This window comes from Gamsiella multidivaricata (assembly GCF_025024155.1).
Source record: "Gamsiella multidivaricata strain RSA 2152 chromosome Unknown BC939scaffold_102, whole genome shotgun sequence".
Classification (NCBI taxonomy): Eukaryota; Fungi; Mortierellomycota; class Mortierellomycetes; order Mortierellales; family Mortierellaceae; genus Gamsiella; species Gamsiella multidivaricata.
Genome location: NW_026251810.1, coordinates 34,745 through 60,817, shown reverse-complemented (window position 1 = coordinate 60,817; position 26,073 = coordinate 34,745). Strand labels below are relative to the sequence as shown.

At 48.1% G+C, this 26,073-nt stretch overlaps 7 protein-coding genes across 7 annotated transcripts; 5 read left to right on the top strand and 2 right to left on the bottom strand.

Moving 5' to 3' along the window:
* Window positions 1–420: 420 nt before the first annotated feature.
* Window positions 421–999, bottom strand: BC939DRAFT_466928 (uncharacterized protein). The gene has a single exon (XM_051557702.1). The coding sequence runs from the start codon at window positions 919–921 to the stop codon at window positions 742–744; it is 180 nt and encodes a 59-aa protein (XP_051407190.1). The 5' UTR covers window positions 922–999; the 3' UTR covers window positions 421–741.
* Window positions 1,000–5,618: 4,619 nt separating this feature from the next.
* BC939DRAFT_507679 (uncharacterized protein) lies at window positions 5,619–8,895 on the top strand (the record flags this gene model as incomplete). Its single annotated transcript, XM_051560910.1, has 4 exons — window positions 5,619–6,486; window positions 6,916–7,078; window positions 7,332–7,414; window positions 7,679–8,895. The coding sequence occupies 4 exons, from the start codon at window positions 5,619–5,621 to the stop codon at window positions 8,893–8,895; spliced, it is 2,331 nt and encodes a 776-aa protein (XP_051407189.1).
* Window positions 8,896–10,237: 1,342 nt separating this feature from the next.
* BC939DRAFT_17248 (uncharacterized protein) lies at window positions 10,238–12,229 on the top strand. Its single transcript, XM_051550381.1, has 2 exons — window positions 10,238–10,547; window positions 11,037–12,229. The coding sequence occupies exons 1-2, from the start codon at window positions 10,488–10,490 to the stop codon at window positions 12,087–12,089; spliced, it is 1,113 nt and encodes a 370-aa protein (XP_051407188.1). The 5' UTR covers window positions 10,238–10,487; the 3' UTR covers window positions 12,090–12,229.
* Window positions 12,230–12,541: 312 nt separating this feature from the next.
* On the top strand, window positions 12,542–16,545 carry BC939DRAFT_507677 (uncharacterized protein; the record flags this gene model as incomplete). The annotated part of the gene is made up of 4 exons (XM_051560909.1): window positions 12,542–14,039; window positions 14,173–14,688; window positions 14,788–15,362; window positions 15,496–16,545. The coding sequence occupies 4 exons, from the start codon at window positions 12,542–12,544 to the stop codon at window positions 16,543–16,545; spliced, it is 3,639 nt and encodes a 1,212-aa protein (XP_051407187.1).
* A 906-nt stretch (window positions 16,546–17,451) lies between these two features.
* On the top strand, window positions 17,452–18,531 carry BC939DRAFT_507676 (uncharacterized protein; the record flags this gene model as incomplete). Its single annotated transcript, XM_051560908.1, has 3 exons — window positions 17,452–17,585; window positions 18,079–18,256; window positions 18,397–18,531. The coding sequence occupies 3 exons, from the start codon at window positions 17,452–17,454 to the stop codon at window positions 18,529–18,531; spliced, it is 447 nt and encodes a 148-aa protein (XP_051407186.1).
* Window positions 18,128–20,896, bottom strand: BC939DRAFT_466910 (dihydrouridine synthase-domain-containing protein). Its single transcript, XM_051557701.1, has 3 exons — window positions 20,003–20,896; window positions 18,603–19,888; window positions 18,128–18,256 (listed from the first exon to the last, which is right to left on the bottom strand). Exons 1-2 carry the CDS (start codon window positions 20,630–20,632, stop codon window positions 18,617–18,619), a joined length of 1,902 nt encoding a protein of 633 aa, XP_051407185.1. The 5' UTR covers window positions 20,633–20,896; the 3' UTR covers window positions 18,128–18,256; window positions 18,603–18,616.
* A 552-nt stretch (window positions 20,897–21,448) lies between these two features.
* Window positions 21,449–22,667, top strand: BC939DRAFT_403020 (glycosyl-transferase for dystroglycan-domain-containing protein; the record flags this gene model as incomplete). The annotated part of the gene is made up of 3 exons (XM_051552711.1): window positions 21,449–21,788; window positions 21,904–22,277; window positions 22,392–22,667. 3 exons carry the CDS (start codon window positions 21,449–21,451, stop codon window positions 22,665–22,667), a joined length of 990 nt encoding a protein of 329 aa, XP_051407184.1.
* Between the last annotated feature and the right edge of the window lie 3,406 nt (window positions 22,668–26,073).

The following is a 26,073-nucleotide window of genomic DNA, read 5'->3' as shown; positions in this document are numbered from 1 at the left end:
AAAGTGGGATGAGGCAGTTAATTGCGAATGAAAAAAAGAAGTGACTCCCTCTATCATGACCTGGCGAAAGATCAACACACGTTTGTTATTGTCGCTATTGTTGTTGTTATTACTCTAGGTTAATTCCAATTATGGTCCATTGACCCCCCGATTCTTCTTGACAAAGAGAAGCGTTAGGCGCCAGACAATGCATTGTGTGCATTTTCTGGATGCAATTACGTCCTGCTCGTTATGAGGTCAGAGGGAACTTTTTTTTTCAAACGACCATTACCGCCACATGGCCTTAGTACCGATAGAAAATACCTCGAAGACGCGTCCTTGGCTCTTTTTTTAGAGCTAGATTTGTAATGATGGTGAATGATGGTGAGGACATACTTTTGAAATTATTTGGCTCACCTTTTTTTTTGTAGATGCCCTATGCTCCTTTCCTGTACACGTACTCTATCTGTACCTGTATCAGCATCTCTAATACTTGTTCGATTCATCGCTTCTTTTTATCAACCTAGATCGTATCTCAGGGCAATTTCCCGCAAGGACCTGATACTGTGTACAGACCCTTCGTACATTCGACGTGTAGTCCAAACAATCTTACCCTGTAAAAAAACCCGAGTATAGGGCCGATCAAGCTGACCCTGGATGTTTTGTTATTCTTAGAATACTAGCAAAGACCTCCTGGCCGTATGTTCGTAAATTATATACATCTGCAACTGTCCAGTGCAAGGATAGTAGTAAGACCATATTTTAGGCCGGGCATGAGCGGGTTGAAGAAGGACGTGGGTGGGGGAAGGGTTCGAGACTTGTATTATTGCAATTAATTTGCGGACATTTTTTTTCTGTCGTTCTGTCCTGGAATGCGGTGCAGGGACGGTATTGTCGATGGTTCATAAACGTGAATACGCACACGGAGGAGAGATACATCATGCTGGTGGTTGTGAACGACACAGTTTTTTTTCTGGTCCTGCAGAATTGTGTTCAAGGGCGTGCACGAACCGTTGGTAGGTTTTGCACAAATGCGGCGTTGTTGTAACGATTTGTGCCCGTGTGTTATATGCCATGTTTCTTTTTGTACGCTCAAGAATAAGAAGAACTTCAGTTTCCGGTGCGCACAGATCATCTCCGTATTATGCTCGCGTTGTCCTGCATTTATCTTCCCCCCTCCCTCCCCCTATGCAAACGCGTTAATTCTCCCTCGTTCTCCTGCGTTGCGCATGCGCCATGTTTAATTTCGTTCTTCATCTGGGCGTAACATGAAAAAACAACGGTTCCCAGGTTTTTATTTTGCTTTTCATTCTCCTTCTTCCTTCCGTCCATTCGCCTGCTCTAAAACCGCATAAAAAGAATGAGCATGGAAAGATGGATGAAGCAAATCTCACAAAGAGATGCATTAACGAGCTCAAGGGTTCATGCGTCCTGCCTTCCCTCTTCTCTTATTCTTGCATGATCCACACTATGCTGTACGAATTGTTTATGAGAAATAGGAAACTGTCTAAAGGATCGGGACTCAGGATCACGCCATTTCAAGTTCCTCGGGGACCTTGCGATGGTACGGTGGAGTAGGGTACTGTACAAGGCGAGGTACGAATTACATGAGGGTAATAATAGTCTGCATAGGAGATCCTACGCGGAAGATGCCGCTGCTGCTGTTGCTGGTAGTGATTATGATGATGATGATGCTGGTGGTCGTGAGGCCCCACCATAATAATGGTAATAATAAAAAAAAACTGGGTCTAGGTTATTTAAATATTGCTCCATAATTCCTTCCTCCTTGGTAGTTTTGAGAAAAACAAAAGATGAATGTCGTATTTGAAAAATTCGGCCGCTTTGCCGTTGCGTTGCCACTACGTTATGCTTAAAAAAATCAGAACAGAACAACCACTTACTTGTCGCTCAGCTTATGCGTAGTACAAAATAACATCGAATCGCTATGTGTGTGCACATGTGTGTGTGTACTTTCACATTCATTATGCGTCTTCATCTTTTTGGTCTGCGGGTCATGGCAGGTAATCTAGGGCTATAGTAGGAGCAGGACTATACTGACTGCCACACACAAATACAATTGATTTTGACGAATCATAAGTGCTTACAGTGAATGGTCAATGGAGAATGAGCCGGAGACTGGAGGCTGCAAACTTATCGTCGTCAGGTAATAAAGTAGGAAAAGAATAAGGAACAGACCAACGAAAGATGAGTATTCTGCAGGGCTAGGGTCAGGGCCAAGGCTAGACCAAGGGCCAAGACCAAAATCAGAACCAGGGCCAAGACCAAGGCCAGAGCCAGGGGGGGGATAGTCAGCTGGATGGTTGCTAGATTACTCACGCTCCTTGCTCAGTTCACTTCGCTCCCGTTTTCCTAATAGTACGTGGCTCCTTCCTCATCTGCCTCTCCTACCCAGCTCCATCACTTTGGAACGCTAAAATAAACGAAAACATACGGAGAATACAGTGAAAAGTCCTGCAGCAGCCGCAAGCACAAAGTACCCATGGGTACATGACAGGAGAGGAGAAGGAGGGGCACTGGAAGCAGGGGTGTACCCATGATTTGTAGTAATTTACGGCTTAAAGAACTTTTTTTCTGCTCTAGGTACTTACACTTATGTCTGCGGCTGGTTGGTACCGACATCAACCTTGTGCAGACTATGAGTACTTGATCTGAGAGAGTTAGACTATGTGACATCTATGCATCTATGCGCCGCTTAAGTGCATAACCATGGCATTTTCAGATTCCGGTCAGCTGTGGAGGGAGTCGGACATGGTTATGCAGTAGACTAGATGTGTGTAGGTCTATTATTTATTACTCTTTGTTTTTGTTTTACTGATACGAAGGAAAAAAACGGCGGTTGTTGACGAATTGTAGTGCGGTTTATGGATAAGAAAGTAGGCACCAAAGACTGCTGACAATAAAAGAGACGTGGTGATCCTTCTGGAGACAAAAAGCGTACGTCTTTGGAGGAGCTGGCAGAAGAAGACGATGGTGCGATTGCCATGTTTTTTTTATTTATTCTATTTTTTTATAGAAATACCAACAATACTGAAAAAAGAAAGACATTCATTGATCACGCTCTCTTGGCAAGGAAAGGGTACCAGATACAAGAAAAAAAAATGAAGGCATGGGTGATCTTGACGATCTTTGTAAAGAAAAGCACCCTTGTCTCGAGAACGGAACGTACTTCAAGACATTTTTTTTTTCCAGTTTTAGAAAAACATCGTTATCAAGCATGAGAACGGAGGAAGAGAGAAAAAAAAAAAAAAAAGGGTATTCACTTCGAATGGGGACGATCGGTCCTAGGTCAGAGTCTAGCATGGGCGACGGCGTCTTTTCACGACGCACGGCACCTTTGGAGGTATGTTTCTAGATGTTGTCATCGAATCTCGAGCGGCAAATTCTTCCGTCAAAAACGGTGTCGTTCAGAGCGTCTTTCCTTCTATAACCCATGTCCACTATTTACAGCGGTGACGCGTCTTCTAGCCTGACTATCCAGCAAAAAAAAAAAAAAAAATGCACGCGTGGAATTTCTTTGAATTCTTTCTTGTGAGTATGAAGAGAGAGGTAAATGCAGGGCCAATTAAAAAGAGTTCGCAATATTCTGATCCATGGCTTTAAAATGCCATCGTTCCTCTTGTTGCTGATTGGCTTTACTTTGTTCCTTCTTCTTTTCGTTCTCTTGTAAGAAATCGGTTAGCTGCTGGTGTCAGGAAATGAAGAATCGAGAGGGAAGTTCTTGAAACAGGGCAGGGCAGGGGCAGGGGCAGGACCATGCAATAGGAGTAGGGAAGGGGAGCATCGTAAATATGAAGGGCATGGACGGGAGACCGACACGGAGGAGAAGGGGGATGAAAGCACAGGGGGCAAGGTCGAGTTCAAGAGAGTAGTGGATACATATGCATTGGATAGTGAACAGAAACCTGGACAAACCATTCATAGCAGGCGGAAAAGGAGGGGTGGGAGAGGTCAGTTCTCTTGGGAGCTGGATTTGTTGACGATACGACCAAGCGGTAATAATAATATCGGTAAATAACAATAAACTGCAGTAATAGAATGAACAGCAGGCAGGCAGGCAGGCTCAAGCTATAAACAAGCAAGGTACAACTTTCTAGTAAAGCTCTACAGGTGCTCATCCATTCATTCGTTGATTCATTCATTATTCATTTATTTAATTCTAATGAGTATTCAGTAAATCTGATACAATGCACTGTGGTCTTTTAGAATTAACAATATTCTTATTGAGTGAGGGCAATGAAGGTGGGTCGTGTTTATCCAACACAGACATCGTATACTCTTTCAATAATGCCTCTGACAGAATAGCCAAGAATAATAGCGACTGCAAGGTCTAAAGAGAGACTCTCGTTCCTCTGCTTGAACAGCCCTGGCCTGGTGGGTATAAAAAGGGGCCGCCTTTTCGGGGACGGATGGATGGAAGAAGAAGAGAGGGAAAAGGAAATCGAATCTCACCCTCACACACTCGCCTTCACTCTATTCTATTACTCTCTGTTACTTCTTATTACATCCTTATATTTCGCACGCTACCCCGCTGTACATTTGTCCCCTGCACACCCCGCCTACAAGAAAGCCAGCTTATTTGAACAACCTCTTTTCACTTCTTTAACGACCATCCCCGAACGTCTACCTTCCTTTTTTAAAAAAAGTCTGCGTCCTCGCGTCATCCGAGTATTTAAACCCCACGGAAAATATCGCCCTCCGAATACGCTTCATTTGTTTCCCCAATTGCCATTCTGCCTCTGTTGTTCGTTGTTCGCTGGATGGAACCTGCACCAAACAACGAAAGCTAAAGAGTCTCTCATTCATAACGAATACAGTACCCACTGATCTCCACCTCGTGAACACTCTCCCCTTTTGAACCCAAACCCCAGCCACACGGCGGCAGTAGTCCGACTGACAACAAACAGGTTCAGAAACATCAGAAGGTAAGCCTAAAACTGTTTCCTCATTTGTGGAGAAGAGAAAACGGTGTCTTTAACAAGTGCCTCCGTGGGCAGGGAGGGCGGCAGGGCGGCAGGACGGTTCTATCCCCATGCCTTTTCCATTCGCCATTCCCGCCCATTCCCCTCGAGTGGGAATGAGCGATATGGAGAGGAAAGGAATGCTGATGGTCTTTCGCTTCCTTGAAAATTCTTTTTTTATTGCTCGTCAACACCTCCACCTGCAACGGTCTTTTTAATCTTCAACTCTATTCGCTTTTTCTGCCTTACTCAAAAGAAAAAGGGTTTTTTCTCTTCCTCTTTTTCTCTCACTTCCCTCTCTTCTCCCCTTCCTTTTTTACTATCGGTCCTGACATAGTTAACCACCACATCAAACCCATACCACACCCCTGCCATTCCCGCTTCTCTTGACGTTCAGTTCTGCAACTGCCCTGTTTTTTGTCCCACCGCTCCCTTCACCCCGATCTGTTCTGAACCAACATCTTCTCTCCACAACAACAACAACAACAACAACAACAACAACAACAACAACAACAGGAGCATTGACAATCCACTGACAACTGATAATTGGCTCTTCTTTTTCTTGTACATCAAATATCAGTCCAGCACATACGCACGTACAACGATCCATCAATCATTCGTTACCACAACAGAAACAGGCGACTTCAGCGACTTTCCACAATGCATTCCAATAATACGAACACGCAGGTCCAGGTACAGATTCCTGCAGCCTATTACTCCCTCGGGTCTGTCGCCATGAACTCGAGTCTGAGCTTCAATGACCACGGCGCCAGCAGCAGCAACAGCAACAACAACAACAACAACAACAGTGGTAGTAGCGGCAGCAATACCCCTGCCCCATTGCACCCATACCATCCTGGCAACAACAATACCTTCTCCAGCCAATTCCACCACCATTCTTCACAACATTATCACCATCCTTCATCGTCCCAGCAGCAATCCCCTCATCACGGCCAGCAGCAGACCTACAGTCAGCATAGTCACAACAGCGGTGGAAATCACACATACCACGCCGATCTGCAGAAGACCATGTCACTCTCACACCAGGTCGATATCTACCAACCCCCTCACCAGGCACTCGACTCGGACCTGATGAACCCCATCATGAACCGCCAGCTGAACAACCAGTATGCTAGTAACTACCATGCGCCATACAGTTATCATCAGCAATATCCTTCACACCATCACAAGCATCAGCAGCAGCAGCAGCAACAACAGGAGCAGCACCAGCAACAGCAGCCTTCTGATCAGCAACAGCAGCAGCGATCGAATGCTTCAACGCCAACCCCCACTCTTGCTTCGACCCTGTCAACTGTCTCAACAACATCGACCCCCTCCCTCTCCTCCAACGCTGCAACACTGCCAAGCAACCACGACTATTCCTACGGCGCGAACAATAACCAGGACAGACAGGTCTCCCCGGCATTATCGTCTGCATTTCAAGTCCCTGCCTCGCCTGATCAATTGACAGTGGGTTCGCACTCTGTCAATATGACGCAGCCCATGTCCACCTGGACACCCAACAATGGTAAGGTTTTTTTTTTTTACAGGGGTCTGATCTATCCAAACAGTCTGTCAAATGTTCGTTCCCCGATCCATATAACAACAATAACAGCAACAACAACAACAAACCCATTCTGCCATCCTTTTGTTTGGTTGGTCAAGTTACCACTCCTTCTCCTCCCCAACCAACTATTTTCCTTTGGTTGTTGTTTTCAACTATCCTCACTCTCAATCTCTCCCGCCTTATCCTCCCACCCCAACCTAAGGGCTCTCGGCTATAAATGGACCCAGCATAGTGTTTTCGCCATCAACACGACATGGTCTGCTGTGAATTAAGATTCAAATATATTTAGCGTTTGTGCGAGTATTGACCTACCAAACTACCCCTTTTTCTTTCCTCATCGGAAAAAAAAAACTTTCTTTCATCTTGCGTGGTCGTCGTCTTGCCCTATAGGATCATCCATGGATCCAGAGCTGTCCTCACAACAGCAGCAGCCGTCGGGCTCATCCTTGTCCCCTGTGACGCGTGGACACGTTTCGTTCAGCGGCAATGCCTCGCCCAAGAATGACCGATCGTCATCGTACTATTCACAGCAGAATGCCTCGCACTTGTACAGGTAAGCGTGCCAACAAGGGCAAAGAAAAAAATATTTGGCCCTGGACTAATGGAAATCAAAAAAATAATCTCATTGAGGTTCTTTGGAGGGAAAAGTTGCGTTTCACTTTAGTACGCCCTTTTTTGCTCCGCAGCAGCAATCGCAGCAACACCTTTGATTCTTTTGTGAATCATTCGAAATAGATCTTTGTCGTCATCTGAAAGATATGCTAATCGATCTCTTTCTTCCTCTCAATGGTTTTCTACATACATAGCAACCAGCAGCAGGACCACAGCCAGCAGGTTTGGGTCGCCAGCATGTCCGCTGATGACTTCCACGCACCGCAAGAGATCCTTGGTAAGTGCCAGTTGTTCCATATTCCCTTGTTCCTCAGTTTCCGCTTATCTCCCCCTTGTCACACACACAAATAAAAAGAAAGGGTCAGCGGAGGGCGAAATACAGCAGTTTCCTTTCTTGGACAGTCTCTTTGAAATTATCCCACGGTCTGCACCCACTGCATTCCACTCCAATCCAATCCACGTCATACAACTCCATAAAAAACAAAGGGTTCAAATTGATGCCTGCTTGACTAACATGGATATGTTTATGTCCCTCATTCAGATCAAGATAGACAACAGCATCAGCACCATCAAAGGTCGTACTCTCAGTCTAGCAGAAACTACAGTCACAGCCAGCAGCAGCAGCAGCCCTCCGTGGCCTCGCAGCCATCGAACTTGCCAGCGATTAGTGGTCTCCCACTCTTGTCGCCGACCAGTATACTTCAGTCCGAGTATCAGCCATCATCTTGCTCGATGAACGTGCACGAGGCTCCAACGATCATGTCCCATCTTGATTACAACCGTGTCGCACCATCAATGGCCCCCAATGGTAGTAACAACAACGGCTCAGGATCGCGATACGGCCCCATTCGGACGACGCACAAGAAGAGTCGCACACCCTCGGTTGGGTCCCAGCGCGATTTCGCAACGAGAACGAGGACCAACTCTATGAACTCGACAACATCATCTGTGGCGTCGAGCGGGGTTCTGGGTTCGCTTGCCAACACGTTGGGATCGACCTCGATTGTGGGATCCAATGCTACGGGATTGACTTCGACGCAGGAGGAAGATGAAGATTCGGACTCGCCGACGACGATCCAAATGCGGCCCCGGGTGAATGCTGCACCACGTAAGGCGGTGGCCGCAAGGGTGTTTGAGTGCTCGGTCCCTGGTTGCACGAAAGCGTACACACAGCTGCATAACCTGAAGTCTCATGAGCGGACGGGCCATACGCCAGTGATCAAGCTGAAGCCGTTCCATTGTATCATCGAGGGATGCTCAAAGGCGTTCTCGCAGCGGAAATCGTTGGCCATGCATATCAAGACGGCGCATACGGATTTCAAGTTCAAGCCGTTCAAGTGTTCGCAGGGTGGGTGCCAGAAGGCATATACGCAGCTGCATAACCTTCGGACGCATGAGAAGGCGGTGCATTTGGTGGATCTGTCGAGGAAGCGGGTGAAGAACTTCAGTGTTGTCGGCGATATGGGTTCGGGAGCTTCGCTGTCGCCGCCATTCTCGTCGTTGGATCTAAAGGGTCATCATCATCCACAGGGTCCGGGTCCGATGGGATACCATCATCCGGGACAGCAGCAACAGCAGCAGGCACACCATGCTGGATTGGGGTTGGGGTATGAGGCGCTCCCGAATCTGGCAGAGTTGAGTGGTGAGGATTATCATTATCGGGGCCATCATGAGCAGCAGCAGCATCAGCATCATCATCAACAGTACGCCAGGCTGCCGCATTTGAACCCGCTGTCGAGCATGTACCCTCGGTCGTAAAAAGTAAGGATGCTCGCTGCCCGCGCACAGCCCATGCGGTGTTAACTGCTTGCTATTCTCTTTATCATCTTTATTCATTTTCATTTCTTCAAACGCAGTTTACCTGCGTTTTTTTTGTATCATTAACTTTTTTTCTCATTTTTAATTTGCACCTTTATATATTTGCTCGCTTCTATCGGATTTTTCTCTCTTCATATATATTGTTATTTATTCTTGCAGCTGTGTTAGAATATCGTCACTGTAATATTAGCACCCTTCCTATTCTTGTACTCACGTTCTCTTCTGCATCGCATGGTATGTGCACGCCCAATTTTGTTTTCGTTAAATAAAACCATTTGACAGCAATGTAGCAATGTATGGACTATGAATGGGACTCACGTAAAGAAAGGTACAATTCAATGGACCCTGCTTTTTTGGAGTGACCCCAACAGCCAGAAGATACTCTCATTCATTTTGTGTTATCGTAAAAAAAAAGGGCCTGAGCCAATAGGAGGCCGTGCGCGCAGAGCGCTCACTGTATGAAGCGAGAGAGAAGGTTCGTCAAGCAGAAATATTGTTTGTAAGCAGAAAGAAGTAGCCAGCGTGGCACTTTAAACTTCCCTGGACACTCGTCGGATTCGGTCAGGTTGCTTGCAGTGGATTCGTGTGCTCTGAGTGAATCGGATCTTGCTTGCATCGACTTGTAAAAGTCGCTCCATATTTCATCTGGGAATAGTTGAGTGAGAGAGGAAGGAGGGAGGGCCCATCAAGGAGGATCTCTCGGTGAGGTGCACGAAGGAGGTCTTGGATATTTTTTTCGTCGACTTTTTGCGCAGAGTCCAAGGAGGAGGAAGAGACTGTCGGGAGTAGAAGCAGAGGAGTACAGTTAGCTAGTGCAGAGTAGAGAGTGGAGAGTAGAGACACGCCTGCTGCTTGCATGTATGTACAAAAGGACACTTATGTGTCGACTGGCTGCGCGCACTGGAGTCTGCGAATGTAGACTACTTGTGTGTGTGTGTGTGTGTGTGTGACGCATGGTTCAGGATAGGAAGATGGATCGCAAGCATTCCTTGTTGGACTAGGAGGGCCATCCGTAGATTTCAAACCACCCTTGCCCCCTCCCTTTATTCATCTTTCCATTCCTCTGGGACATACTGAGTTTCTCCTTCGATATTACCCAAATGACGCACCCACATGAGGAGTAGGAATGGCCTGCCTACGAGGACTCAAGTTCAGTCCAGTTCAATCATCGACATCGAATACTGTTATCGTGAGGGCAATTCGGAATGTGCATTCACGATGCATTCACAAAAAAAAAGTATCGCATTATTTTTTCCGCCATTTTTCTTTTCTTTCTTCCTTTCTCGCATCTCTTGTGTCTTCTTAAATACTCACAGAACACAACTATACCCTCTTTGTCCGCTTGTCTTTTTTTTTCCCTTTTTTTTCTGCATCCTTTACCTCGCGACACCTTTTTCTTTATCCTTCGTCTAAACAATAGTTCAGCACTGAAGAACAAAGCCAGTTCAATCCCCTCTACTTGTGACACTATATATACCCAATAAGCCTCCTCCTGCTTTCATCTCTACCCCACCCACATACCCTTTACAACAATGCGTCTGATTACCCTGTTGGGCGCGTGCGCCCTCATCACCGCCATGTCAACTGCTCAGGCTCAGGAACTCCCTATGGCCGTACCCCCGCCCACGGCCGAGGCCCCAGCCGAAGCACCCGCACCCGCACCGGAAGCAATTGTCGCGAACGAAGGAGAGAATTCAATGGATGGTCTAAAGATCGATCCGTCTGCATGGCCGTCGTTGTCCGAGTTAGAGAACCGAATCAATATCTTTAACGCGTATGTGGCCAATAATGGTGGATCTGTGTCCGATGGGCAGTCGGAGAAAGTGGAGGCGAAAAGTAGTCAGGAAGTGAAGGAAGTGAAGGAAGTGGAGGAAGCAAAGGAAGCAAAGGGAGTAAAGGAAGAGAAGGAAGAGAAGGAAGAGAAGGAAGAGAAGGAAGAGAAAGAAGAGAAGGAGAAGGATGAGATGAATGAAGTAAGTTCAATGGGTGAAATGGTTGAAATAGGTGAGATGGGGGAGGTGGAAGAGAAACAGAAGGAGAAAGACAGAGAGAATGACGAGGAGAAGAAAGAGACGGGCGAGGGTAAGGAGGATAAGGCGAAGAAGGAGGGTAAGGAGAAGAAGGAGAAGAAGGAAGAGGAAAAAAAAGCGGAGAGGCAATACAGGATGGCCCAGCATGAGCACAACGAGATCCAGCAACAGCACAAGAAGGTCCAGCAGGGGCATAAGAAAATCCAGCAAGAGCACGAGAAAGCCCAACAGGGGCATAAGAAGGTCCAACAGGGACACAAGAAGGTCCAGCAGAAGAAGCAGCAGCACCATCATACAATGGAGCAGGATCATAGCCATCGTCAGCAGCAGAACGCGCAGCAGCAGAAGGAGCTCAAGGCCAAGGGCCGTGGTGGACACGAGCGCCATAACGAACATCACCATCGCAACCATCATCACAATAGTGAGTATCGACACGACAAACATCATCATCACGATGACAAGTGCCACCATGATAGGCACCGCGACAGGCGCCCTCACCATCACCACGATAAGGATCCTCATCATCACCACGATAAGCACCCTCATCATCACCACGATAAGCACCCTAATCCTCACCACAATAAGCACCACGATAAGCACCACGACAAGCACCCTCGCCATCATCATCACCACCATCAAGAGGAGGATGACTGTACCGTTTATGAGACCATCGTTATTGTGGCTGAATGTTGCGCCGATGCCCTACAGCCCTTGTGGTCAAGAGTGGCCTTCGATCCAACGACCGTCAACAGCGAAACCAGCGAAAAGGCTATCGATCCTGAGGTTATGGAGTGGATTGAGTACAATGCAAAGAATTATGGGTATGATGTGTATGAGGACAACGACGCTGAGGAGGACATGGAGACGGCTGCCGAAGGCGAGGGTTCGGTCGAAATTGTTTACGAAGAGGAGCACCAGCCTCAGGCACAGGTCCAGGTGAACGGCAATGGGGCCTCGATTTCGCAGAAAGTACCAGCTGCAGAAATGAAGCAACCTGTGGATGAAGATGAGGATGTCGTCGCGAGCGAGAGACCGATTGCAATGACGGAGAAGCAGCAGCCACAACGACAGAACGAAAGATTTCAGTTCTTGAGACGTAACTGAGATGAAGTGATAGCGTGAAAGAAATAGGTTTTTTTATTATTAGAGAGGAGGATAGTGGGCTCGATATTTGGTTTTGAAAGTACAATAGTAGCCATATTACTAAAGTAAAAGCAAAACAACAAAGACAAAGACTGAGGAACGAAGCAGAGATAAGTTGTTTTTATCACCTTGGATGGCCCTTGTTGTATGCATTGAGATGGCCTCCTCCTATAGTTTTCTGTGGATGTGACACGAACGCGTTTCGAGGACGCGTCTTTTACGTTTGATGCCACGGGCTTCAATCGCTTTTCAGCAAGCACGAACCCCTCCGAAAATGAAATCGATCCCCACTGGCCAATCAGCTCGCGGTAAGGGAACACTTGCACCGCCCACTCCCTCTTTCACACGTCTTCCTGCTTCTCATCAGTACTCCATCAGGCAGAGCACCCTTTAATCACACACATCAACCAATTATGTTCAAGAAGCGCTCTCAAAAAGACAAGAAGAAAAACCAGGATGACAACGACCAGAACGACGACGACAATGCCATCACAATCTCTGTACCCCAGGACGCATTCGAACCATCATCCCTCAGCAACAACCAGCCTTCGGCCAGAACAAGCGAGGACAGCAGCAGTATCGAGCGTCGACACGTACAACCGCACCAGCCTTGGAAACCATGGGACCCACAGAAGCTGGCCAGACGAGACAACCGCCCGTCGCCAACATCAACTTCAACAGCAGCAACTACCCCGGTCCCGCCCCCAGCCTCTCCCTCTTCAACCTCATCCTCCTCACTGAACACCCCGACTGCAACCAAGACAAAGAGCCCCAGCATGGCACTGAACCTATCCAACATGTTTTCTTCTTCTGGCGGTACTATCGACACTGCCAGTTCGCAACAGCAACAAAAACAACAGCAACCCATTGAAGCACAGCTCTGGAACGCAGACTTGACGGTCACGTCCCCACTCTCACCAGCAGGACCTCGGTATATCCCTGCGATTGCAGGCAGTGGTGCCGCACACCCTAAGGCCGGAGCTGGTAGCATGAGCCGGTTGACTTCAGGATGGGGAATCGGTTTTGCGTCCGATCAGAAGCACCAGCAGCACCGGCACCAGAATGATGGGTCAACTTGGCGGAGCTTTGGACAGGCGTCCGCAGCTTCGTCTCCTGCAGCAACAGAACAGTCGAATTTTCCGCGGACACCGACTTCGGCTACTTTTATGAACTCGCAAACATTGGCGTCATACCAAGGAGAAAGAGTGTATTCAAGGTCGGCGATGTCGTTTAGATCCAAGGATGGATATATATCCAACGCAGACGGGAACTCAGTCCAGTCGTCTATCATACCCGCCATGTCCTCCCCGACGCTGAATATACCCAATAGCATCAACAGCCGCAGTGATATGGACGGTCTAAAATCGAACGAGGGCTTGCAGAAAAAGATTGCTCGAGGAGTCGACGATGGCGTACAAGATACGCAGTGGATACATAACAAGGATACTCGTGATTCTCTTGCCTACATGAACGGATCCGGCTACGACCACGGCTATCGAGATGAGGAACTCCAGGGCCAGAAAAAGGATCGTCTTGTTAGACTGGGCCATCGTGGTCAACATAACGGCAGCGGTTCGCACTACCCGTTGTTGTTCACGGATCCTAAGAGGGTTCTTCGCGCACGGCTCTTTTGTCTAAGACAGAATCGGAGACTGCATCCATGCATTCGTCTTGTGGTGGTGCTGTTCTTGATCGGATCCGTCTGCTTTACGACTTTTCATCTGATGTTCCGGGAGTCGAATAGCAGGGACAGACTGAGGAAGAGTTTTGAGTACACGGAGCAGCAGCTCAGGGTTCGCCGGATTCTGGGACAGAATGGCAGGCAGAAGAGAGTTGTGTCGGCATTCGATGTTGAGGCCCAGAATTACAGTATACACCAATGGGCGCTCGATACATATGATATCGATAATTGTAAGTGCTGCTGCTGCAGCTTTATCTGTGGCAGATTCAAAACAAGACAACACTTGTTTTGAGCGATATCCTTGAAAGTATTCATTTTTTATTCACGTTTCGTACTATCTACAAACCTGCGCATCTTTGATAGCAAAAGCAATTGCGCGAGTGAGCGAGGACTATATGCTATCGAAGGCGTTCAGCGGAGCCATGTACCCGACTCAGGTGATCCCCTTCTATTTCAGGGCCTCTTTCAGGGACGAGAATGATGATGACAACCTACACGAGGACGATGATGATGGATTACATGGATCACAGAAACAAAACAGCCCCAGAGGTGGAGGCGGATCAAACCCTGAGCATCCGCTAACCAGGCTAGACCCGTCGATGGTGACGATTACGACGCTCATTACCCCAGATCGGTACGGTGTATTCCTGAAGCTCGTCAAACAGTATCGGGGTCCGATCTCGGTGGCGACACATATCCGAAAGGGCGAGGACCAGGATGCGAAGTTCCATGAGTTGAACGAGTTCTTTCGGGGGCATTCGATTCTGAGGAGATACGTGGATCTGCATGTGATTGTGGACAGGGTCGATTTGCAGCTGAATATGTGGCGGAATGTTGCGAGGATGTTTGCCCGGACAGACTATTTCATGATGTTGGACGGTAATGCATATGACTATACTGACTTTCTGGACTTTGTTATTACGTTTGAATCCGATATCTCACCGTTTTTAACTGTCGTGTTTTTGAAATCGTACATAGTGGACTTTCATATACCCTCGGGACTCAAGAACCGCTTGCACCATGATCCACGTATCCAGGAACTGCTTTTATCTGGCGCAGCACTCGTCATTCCAGCATTCGAGTATGCGCTGAAGCACGATCCTAAGGACTCCAAGTACTTTCCGGATACGAAAGCAGATCTGATTCCGTTGCTTGAAAAGCAGCACATCCGGGTGTTCCATGACTCCTTCCCGCCAGGTCATGCGGCGACCGACACCCCACGGTGGATCGAGATGAGCAAGCGTGCAGCAGCGGACATTGAGGACCGACGATGGGCTTCGGTGCCGAAGGGCCGAGCTGGGTTTGAGGAAGAGTATCGTCAAGAGGAGGAGGAGGAGAATCTGGAGGCGAGGGATGAGGGCGCCTTTGTGGAGGATGGAGTCGGGCGGATGACGGAAGAGGAACGGGGCGAGTACCTGGAGAAAGAAGCGGGAGGCGAGCGGCCGTATAAGGTGACGAAGTTTGAGCCGAAATATGAGCCTTATATTGTTCTGAAGCGCGAGAGCACACCCTGGTGCGATGAACGGTTTGTTGGATATGGGGCTAACAAAGCTGTAAGTCGGTGCTTCGACAATGAATCGATGGTTCGATGGTGACCATGCTATGGTAATATAATGAACCCTGGTTGTTTTCTTGCTAACACACACAGCTGGCCAAACTCTTTTTCCTCTTCTACTTCCTGTGTAGGCCTGCCTGTTTGAGATGTATATCTCTGGGATTGATTTCTGGGTGATGCCTCAGGATTTCTTGATCCACCAGTACCACGAATACCCGACGACGAACCGGAGGAACGGACGTATACTGAACAAACAGCTGTTTGTACAATTCCAGCAGGAGGTCTGTTTCTCGACCCTGCAGCGGATGATTGTGACAGGGGAGTGGTACACGTCCAAGGCGGATAACTTGAGACATCAATGTAAGGAGTTTGAGGACTTTTTGAAATCTGGAGATGAGATGGCGGAAGAGTATGAGGCTCGACATCCGGGGAGCTTGCTTCAGGAGCCGGTGTTTGTTGCGGATAGAGATCCGAGGAGGTCGAGGAAGGGAGTCCTTAGAGTCTCGGCTGGATTGGGAGAGGACGGCCGCGAGGGCGAGGTCGAGGGCGAGGGTGATCGATATGAGAGTCCAAGTGAAGGAAGGTATGGGTGGGGGAAGAATGTGGCGCTTGGAGAGCAAGTGGTGGATGATGAGGAGCATCAAAATCCGTTTATGAGTCAACCGAAGGGGCGTGTTTGGGGCGGGATACAGCCGCGGACGTTTTATGTGCCACCTTTGCCGGAGGTGGATCCGGATGATGAGATGCCGATTGAGGGAATTGATATTGACGTGGCTGTTGGTGATGAAGAGAAGGAAACGGAGAGGGTAGTCGAGGAGAAAAATGTAGGAAGTGGTAGCAAGGATTTGACGGGCGAAAGGCTAGAGCAGTTCCGACAGGGGGTTATCTTGCCGGTTAGGGCGGACGGACATGATCGAGATAGGCAGTTGGCGTTTGAGGGGGAGGGGCGGAAGGGTGGTGGTGGAAACAGCGGAGAACGATCTATGGGCGAGGATGCTAATGATCAGGATCAGAGAGATGAATATGGCGATGGAAAGCAGCATCAGCAATGGAAGGGAGAGAACCGTGGTTCTTTGGATCGTTCAGTTTCTTCTCCTGGAGCGGAGGAGCGAATGAAGGCATTTGAAGAGGCAGCTGGAAAGCTGGAGGAAAAGTTCCGGATGCTCGGGGTCAGCCTTTGAGGCATTTGGTTCAAGAACAGCAATGAAGTGTACTTTTGCGTGTTGGGAAAGACCTTCTCGAGGTGAGCAATACAATAATAAATGGTTCATCTCGGTCTGCAAGCATTGCTGCGATCGAAAATGTTTGGCTGTGTAGTTTATTGACGATCTTGGAAGACGGTTTCATTGTAGTACCAGGCAGTGCTAATGCTGATTTTTTTTAGACTCCACGACAACGACGTGCGGCGGAAATGTGAGAAGCAACTGAAGCGCTTCTTTATACTCTATCATTTCGCTGTAATTTTCTTGAAGGAGCGTATTCATCATGCTAATGAGTTACAGCATAGTAAAAAAAAAAAAGTTATTCAGTATTACAGCAACGAAGGCGATAGCAAGGAAAAGGCACAGCCTCTTTACATACCAAATAAGGTTTTTTGCGCCACTACACTTAGTGCACTAGATTCAGCAACAGATCAAGATCTACTTACTACTTACCGATCGGACACTATTGCTATAAAATCAGTAGAACACTATGGAAGAAGAAATAAAGACCATAAACCAACAATATTCAGCTCTCTTTGATGACATAAAATCCGGCTCATCTCTGCATCTTTCTGATAGCTGCAATCATACCTAAGTTCATGATTCATGCCTAAATTAAAGTACGTTGAACGACTACTATATGGCACAGTGGATACGTGGCGGTCGAGTACTGTTGCAACATAGCTACCATTAGAGAGCTGATTAGGCCAGGCCTATGTGATATACTATAACGGCAGAGAATTTTACTAGTTTGTTGATACGACTGAATGCAGTACGGGCTAATACTGGAAGAGTGCGGGGAGCGAGATGCTACTGCTTGAAAGGGCGCACGTACTCTTCATCCTCGCCATCCATGACGGCCATAGCGTGGAACACTCTAGCCAAATGAACATTAATGCCTCCCGGGAGAATCGAGAATGGTGTCGCAGAAACATCCTCGCCTACTTAGCCTCCGCAACAACGCTGGGTGTCGACAGCACCATGATGTATTCATACTGCTCAATTGCCGAGGGATTTTGGTACTAGAAAAGCGATCCTGTCTACTTCCTCACTTTCTCCTTTGGCTTTTCGACGACCTCGTAAAGGCTGTTCTCAAAACCTAATGTAAGATGAGTTTTTTGGACAGCATGTTAATAAGGGAGGAAGGAAGGGAGGGGAAAATCAAAGAATGAAGAAAAGGGTTTGCGAGGAATGAGAATACGAGAGATGCAATCAAGCGTAGAGGGAATTGTTCTTCAAGAGGCGAGACATATTATTTTCTAGCGGCAATTGAACCGTTCTTTGGAATCAAAGACGCATGGCTCAATGATGTAAATACAAGTACGACCGACTGCGCTAGACATGCATTTACACAGAAATGACATTGTTCTTCTGTTCGGCAATGGCCTAAACGAGGAAGCAGAAGCGGCATGTTTGTCTGTGGAGCCATTTTCTTTATTTTTCACCGTAAATAGAGAAAAGTTCGCCTTCCTTGCCGGGCATCGATCGCCCCCCTTTTTTTTTTTTTTTAAGGTACTCAAGGCGCACGTCCCAGAACAATTCACTCGGCAACACACATCCATCTTCACCATCTTTCCCGTCTTCGTCCTCATCTTCCTCCGAGTCGAGCCGCCGCCCTTCGGCAGTACCCTACCGTTCCTCACGTTGGCCCGCTCGCTTCCTGGTCTGGACCGGCGTCGGACACAACATTGTAAGTTTCCTAATCCCTGCGGTTCGTCAGCCCTTCGTGGATGCCCTCAAAGGCGGATACATCAACTAGCTTGGTACCTCCATCAGTCGTCGTCATTCGTTCTGGTTCTTCATGGCTGGCGTAAATTTGGTCCTCCTTAGCAATCTGAGAGGAAGTTGCCCCCAGAGCTGGGTGTTTGGCTCATGGGAATTACTGTCAGTGGCGTTACAGCCATGCCCACGAGCGGGTTCTATCTGTTGGGCATCCAGGGCCTGGCCATCTTGTTTGCAAAATAAAATATGCGCTGCAAAGTGCTAAATTGCTCTGATGTACACGTTCGTTTTTCTATTTCATGATGGTTTCTAAGCGAACAAAAGAAATCTAGGCAGCAATACTCTGCTCTGCCTTGTCGGCGCTTGTATCGGATGCGATGGCTCCAGAGACAGCCTCTACTGGGTTCGAGTTCTTAACATGTGCCCCCAAAACAATAGCTTCAATAATCTGCTGCGAATCCGATGTTGTCACATTCTGCTGGTGCTGCAAGGACCGGATCTGGTGTGTTGCACAGTCGAACACATTGATGTCTTGCTGATGACTACGGCAACAGCCCTTGCATCTCTGATGCACACACGCCGCCGAGTACGTGTTTCTGCATCCGGCGCTTTGACAGAGGTTGGGGATGACCTTGGTCTTCTTGGCTTTCTTCTTTGCCTTGCCCGCGTCCTCATCTCCTGTTACAGATGTTGTGCCGTTGGCATTTACCTGTACAGAGTCGTCCGCGCCCCGCTTGGCCGGAGCGTCATTCTCACCCTCCTTCTTTGTCTGCTCCGGCATGGGCTGTCGGAAATACGGCTGTGCAAGCCAGTGCGGCAAGATCGGGAACCCTTGCCCATCCACGCGTCCGTCAAAGTTCTCCCCACTCATTCGCGAGGCGTCTGCGTCCTGGATCAGTCTCTCCTTCAGCTTGCGTGCGACCGCCCACATCTCCTCTCTCGAGCTCGCAAGGCCTAGCTCCGCCCTCAGATCCGTGTGTACCACCAAGCTGGGTCTGAAGATCTTGAACAGGTGTCCGCGGGTATATGCGACCTTCGTATCGAGTTCGTCGCAGATCGTCAGGTATTCCTCGGCCAGATGCCAAGACTCTGGGTGTTGCGGCGTAAAGATCGCGGGGTTGTAGAGATTGCCCTCAGCAGACATGACGCCGACACATCCTGTCTTTTCTAAACACCTCGCTAGATCGTCGTGGTAGAGCATATTGCCATTCGCAACAACGGGGACCAGCTGTCCAACTGCTTCCTGCACCGCACGGATCTTGTCCCAGTCCGCCAGGCCTGTCAAGTGGCCCTTCATCTCCCGGAGTCGGCCATGAACGACCAAGAGCTGCGCGCCAGACTCAACAACCATTTTCGCGTATTCGATTGTTTTTTCGACCTCGGGGAAGACCCGGATCTTGGCAGTGACGGGGATGGGAAGGTGTTTGTGCAGTGTAGAGATGAGAGACGAGATCAAGGGCCAGTCTTCCATAAGAAAAGAGCCGTAGTGCCCTCGCCGGGCAATGTGCTGGGGGCATCCGAGGTTGATATCGACGGCGTCGCAGTACGGCGCAACCATGAGCGCAGCCTGCAGCAAATATTCTGGGTCGTTTGCACAAAACTAACAGGACCCAAGATGAGCGAAGTGTCAGTGAGATATCCTTGCATAAACTAGCTGACATGACTCGTTTTCATCCACAATGTCAATTTGTTCTCTCCTGACTTTCCATCCTACCTGCACAATCAGCGGTCGGTCGTTCGGTCCTCCGCCACCTAGCCCGTCCTTCAGTCCTGCCCAATGCTCGTCCCTGTACTTTGGATCCTTGGCAAACAGCTTGGCGTTGAACATGGGAGTGTAGCACAGGTCCGCATTGTACCGTCGACTGAGGATCCTCCAGGCTAGCTCAGACTGGTCGACCATGGGTGCGACAATGTACTTTGGTGATCCGATCGACCTGTAGAACTCCCAGCCAGTGAGTTTGGACGGGAAAGCATGCTCAGCCGTAGCCTTGGCTGCCGCGGCGCTATAGCGCTGTTCGGCTTCTTCTTTGGCTTGGCTAGTCATGGGGTCGAGGTAATCGTGGAGATGTGGGAATTTGGCAAGGCTCTTTTTGCGATAGGGAGTAAGAGGCGGGGCAGCAAGAAAGTGAGGGGAAGTGAGAAAGGAGTACGGCGGAGGAGATGGAGAGTATGGGTAGGAGGGTGTAAAGAAGGAAGGGAGGACGGAGATCCTGGAGAGGCTCGAGGACGAGAGTGATCTCGTAAAGGAGGAGCAAGAAGCAAAGGAGGAAGAGAAGTTGAGGGGAAATAAAGAGGATGGGGTTGCTGTGAGTGCTCTGCTTGACAACAGAGAGACAAGACGCATCACAGGGATGGAGAGGATGAGAGAAGTGCAGTACCGTTTTTGGTCCCTGTTTCATAGTAATAAGTGATCAGAAAAGATAAACAAACCGTGACTACACAGCTTAAAATGCATGCAGTGCGATTTGATTGGGCAGGAGTGGAATAGTCAATTGGGGTCAATTGGGCAAAGCCAAAGAGTCAGGGATACCTCCCTCAAGCAGGCACAACTACGCTCTCATCTCAGCGCCCACTGTCCTATTTTCGGGATACAGCCACTACCGCACTCGCATCTGGGTCGCATCTGGGTCGCATCTGGGTCTAATTCTTCCTCATCGCCTTCTTCTCCATCTTCCTCCCTCCTCATCCTTCTCCACTTCTTCATCGTCCTCATCATCTATCGCCCTTCTTGGACAGGAAAAGGACACAATACAGCCAAATGGGACCAATACCTCAGCCTGCAGTCAAGCTGCTGCGATACGGTGTGCTGGCATACCTCGCAGGGTCCGTCATCTTCACGCTACATACCCAATTCGGCCGATACCAGGACTCGGAGCCCATCTACAACGTCACTCCAGGAACATGGGATGAGCCAGGCCAGGCAGTCTTTGACGTGGAAAGCACCGTCTACTCAAAGCAGAAGATGAGCTGGAAAAGTAACTGGCGCGAACTATTGATCTGCAGGACTAGTCATGTTATTTGTTGTGTCGACCATTGTACTGGCTGCTGTATTGGCTGTTATTGACCAGCATCGTCCTTGTACTGCATTGTAGCGCCGGAAGACAGCCCCCGCCATGAGATTGAGGAGGACGCAGTGATCCACAAGATATTCGCCAACACGATGCAGCCCTCCAAAGTGCTGCCTTACTACTTCAAAGCAGAGCGGAGATTCGATCTGGAGGCGGTCACCATCACGACCCTGATCACCTACGACCGATATCCAGTCTTCAGCAAACTCGTCACCAACTACCAGGGACCCATCTCTGTCAGCATTCACATCAACGACGACGAGAACCGGGACGAGAACCTGTCGAGGCTGCATGACATGTACAGTTCGAACCCGTCTATGAAGGAGTTTGTGGATGTGCATGTCATTGTCGACAAGTTTGATCGGCAGTTCAACATGTGGCGCAATGTGGCCAGGTTCTTTGCTCGGACCAATTACTTTATGATGCTTGATGGTAAGGAGACCAAGTCTACTGCATGCGACCTTGCACCCCCCATGTGGATTCTGCTTACCCGAGCGTGTGTTGATTGAAACCTCCCATCCCATTTTTTGTCCGTTACTCCTGATAGTCGATTTTCACATCTGCACAAACCTGCAGCACCACCTGTCGCTTGACCCGGAAGCACGCCGGCTTATGAGAGAAGGGAACGCGGTTCTTTTGCCCGCTTTCGAATATAGAAAACAAGAAGATGGTGTCGACTCGAGGACCTTCCCCAAGGATAAAGCAGCGGCGATCCAGCTGGTACGGGACAACAAGCTGGCGATCTTCCACGATTTCTTCGCCAGGGGACACAATGCGACGGACTATGAGCGCTGGTACAAGACCGAGTCAGCGTACAAGGTCACGACGTACCAGCACTCGTACGAGCCTTATGTGATCCTGAAGAAGGAAGGGACGCCGTGGTGCGACGAGCGATTCGTGGGCTATGGGGCCAACAAGGCCGTAAGTTTCACTCCATCTGGTGCTTGTCATGTTTACGATACACTCTCTGGAATGTATCTCTAACAGGGGGGCGGACCAAATCCCTTCTTGATTTTTTGCCGATTCCATTTCTAGGCCTGCCTGTTTGAGATTTACATTTCCGGGATCGACTACTACGTGCTCCCTCACGACTTTTTGATCCACCAGTCGCACCCATACAAGGAAGAGACCAGGAAACAGGAGCGCAAGTACAACCGCAAGCTGTACCAGAACTTCCAGGAGGAGGCCTGCTTGCGGTACTCGCGGGACTTTGTCCTGGCCCAGCAATGGAATACGCCAAAAGCAGACAACGTGAAGGAGCAATGCAACAGGATCAAAGGGTTCAAGCAAGCCATGGCACAGTTCAGCTAGGTCTGATGCTCCAATGATAGCGATGTGGAACTAAGAGATGACTCTCTATTTGAATATAATGAGCACGATGATGTTTACATATCTACATGGGACTGAAAGAGACAGGTACCGATGATGGATAACCAGGGACTTTTTTTTAGCTAAAGAGGCGTTCGACAAACTAGTTGGACCAGAGCGCATAGCAATGACTTAGATCCAAAAAAGGTAGAGGGGGCTCTTGCGCTACTGAATGACTTTTGAGGCTTGATCATTGGCGGTTGCATCTGATAGTGCTCATCCAAGCGCTTCGTGATTGGTCAACCCCAGCGATGTTCCAGATATTCGCAGACGTTTGACTGATTTGCGCACATTATATGGCTGAGTAGGTAAGCGGCATGTCCTTAGCCTCGGATGTATCATAGACTCGCTCTTAAGAGAGCAGTTCCCCACTAGCGATTCTTGATGCACAAAGTACAGAAGTTAAACAGGAAGACAACTCCGCTATAGCACCTTAGATATGGCGTTTCCCAAGTTAACCTTATCTTTTGAATATCGCGGTACTGATGGTTAGCAGGCGAAATACATAGTAGGATTTTTCTTTAAGGGGCCGCTATTAATACTATTATCACAAACGACCTATCCATAATTTGATTTTAGAGGACACATGTTCGCTGTCCTATTTGCCCATTTGCTTTTTGTGTGCATGCTCTGTAACAGCAAAGTGGCTATCCTTAATCACCCATTAGAGCTCGGGTATTTTGTAGCACCGGCCTGTAGATTATCATGAGCAAACAATCTTGATTGCCTGTCAGGACTACCTATTCCGATTTTAATAGAATCTGGCTAGAAGGACTTAGATCATGATTGGCACCCAAGCTTTGAAGGAAAACACGATGTTCAGTATGAAAATCTCTGGCTCAGGAGGTATTCACATTCGAGAGCACGGATGTTAAGTTTAATTCACCTTATATTGTTTTAGTCCATATCTATCAGATAATCATGAATCGTCGCATGTGTCCATGTCAGAAGTTCTGAAAGCACAGGATCTCATACATAGAAGCAAAAACAGGAAAAACCATCTGGTTAAAAACAAAAAGATGAAGCACAGTCTTCATGTGCAAGGCATAGCATTCTTCAAGTTATCTATACCTTCAGATTTTTAAAGTCTCAACGTCCATATTCCCTTGCTCAAAACGCAAAATGAGATCGTATGAAGTGATGTTCTTCTGCTCGACATTGCACCGCTGTCCACAAGTATATATATTTCGCTAAGACAAAACCGCTGCCATAAAAAAACCAAAAACTAGGAGCGGTGCGTGTGTATGGAAAGAGGGCAACGAAGCTCATTTCGTCTTATACCCTGGCATTTAGAACGAGGGGTAATGAGGATGCAAAAGTGTCAGAGGCCAAGCAATATCGATAGTTGAGGCACTACTCAAATATCTCCACGATAAAAATTTAACCATAGATTTTGTGCCAGCCTCTGAAAACCACCCACTAACATGCGGGCATGCAGGAAATCAACACAATGCGTAAAGTTATACCGTGAATTTATGGATAAGGGCATGACATTTAACTTAACTATCATATATTCCTTCAATCACATACACAATTATGTAGCATGCCAGCACAGCAAAAATTTCAGCGCGCGCTGTAGGGACAAACGCGTATGCTAAATTTGAATAAGGTTCGTTCGTAGTCTGACTTACAGCCTAACTTTTAAGCGAAAGCATTGCTCATTAACTTTGATGTCGAAGCATAGAGATTACAGAGCATTGCAAGACACAGCGTCCGTGTCTTTTTTGAAAGTTGAATATACTAAGCTTCAGAGAGTAATGCGTTTCTATGAGGAGGAGTGCGTGTTTCATTCCTTCGAGAGTGCTATCGTCCAGCGCTTTGGAAATATCTGTTGAGTCAGTCCAAAACTGGGAAACTGGGAGGCCTGACCGCAGGCAAGAGGTCTTGTAGAGAGTGTCTATGTTTGTTGACTGTCTGGCTATGACATTCCTATCAGGCAGAGAACGGAAGAAATGCGAAAGCTCTTTTCTCAAAAAGGTCCTGGCGTTCCAAACTCTGAGAAGCATTTGAAAGTTTTGGGGTATGTAGGTCGATCACTTTAAGGTCCAACACGCTCATGGTGTCCAATAAAAAATGCCCTCATTGTTTATTTGCGTCCCCGCCTCTCCTTATCAAAAATGACCCTATGCTATTACACAGCCTCCGACAAGTGAATTTTTCCATATGTCAAGTCCTACTTTACTTACTTACTTGAGCAAGTGAGGACCTCCACTTTCACTTACTCGAAACCTGTGCTTAAGCTCCTTAACTACACCTTTTATAAGTTTTGAAAAGTCAGGTATTAAGTGAGTGAGTAAGTAAAGGCGTCTCTGGCACCTTCACTCAGTAAGTAGGAGGTGTTCTGAATTGCTCATCGGAAGCGCTGAGTCTGGGTGTTTATTAGTGACTAATAAACACCCTCATCCAAGGCGTTCTAGTCCTCTATGTAGTTCCATCCTGCGCCAGATGTCACGCACAGAGTGCTTCTCATCAAGATGCGGTTTGTGTTTAAGCTCACGTCCGGTTCTTCGCTCTCTAAAAAGTGTTTGAACGACACAAAAAATGGACGTGACCTCAGGGATGTTTCCTTATATACCGTAGCTTATTACAACGCACTCTTGTGCCTCCACCAGACCCGTTACCTCCAACCGCAGATGTCAACCGGAATATTTTTTCTGTGGACATTATTCTAAGGCTCTAGCCCCATTTCAACCAATGGTGATCCAGGACTTAGAATATTATTCAAAAAAGCCGAGGTTGAAAAGGACTCTGATGCATTGGTGGCGGTCGCCATTGGGTTTGAGAAGAAGGGCGTAACTTGATGACCCGGCCAATAAGATTGGGCAGGGGCATGTATGGCAGGCCGATGTCTCCAATATGTCAAACTCATGTGGTTTCGTGGATAAAGCTGGCTCCTGTATATCAACTCCAGGGCGCCGCACCCTTCGCCGCAACAATTTCATTTTCTGGACACAATAGACATGTTTTTATTACCCGTTCAATTTTTTTTTTTTTTTTTTTTTTTTTTTTTTAAGAAAAAAAAAAAAAAATAGCTCTTGCACATTCTAAACCGCCATCATGGGGCGCCCTCTCCTGGCGGTGCATGCTCTTCTAATGTCTCCGTCGTATTCTCCGAACCTGCTTCTGATGTCGCTACTACAACAGGAACAGAGGCCGATGCCGGTGCTGGTGCTGATGCTGGTGCTAATATGGGTGCTACTGTAAGAGTTGCCGCATCTCCTGCCGGTGCAGGACCCGACGAAGAGTCCACCGCAGACTGCGTCAAGGTCGTAGCATCTGCCTCCGCATTTGTATCAGCACTATCCGTCGCATTCGGCTCTGCACTCGGCAACTCTGTGATTGTCACCGT

Coding starts and splice junctions, on each gene's coding strand:
- BC939DRAFT_466928 (XM_051557702.1), bottom strand. CDS start 921: ATGATGTATCTCTCCTCCGTGTGCGTATTCACGTTTATGAACCATCGA.
- BC939DRAFT_17248 (XM_051550381.1), top strand. CDS start 10,488: ATGCGTCTGATTACCCTGTTGGGCGCGTGCGCCCTCATCACCGCCATG. Junction 10,548..11,036: donor CCGCCATGTCAACTGCTCAG/GCTCAGGAACTC, acceptor GAGACGGGCGAG/GGTAAGGAGGATAAGGCGAA.
- BC939DRAFT_466910 (XM_051557701.1), bottom strand. CDS start 20,632: ATGCGTCTTGTCTCTCTGTTGTCAAGCAGAGCACTCACAGCAACCCCA. Junction 19,889..20,002: donor ACCGACCGCTGATTGTGCAG/GTAGGATGGAAA, acceptor GGGTCCTGTTAG/TTTTGTGCAAACGACCCAGA.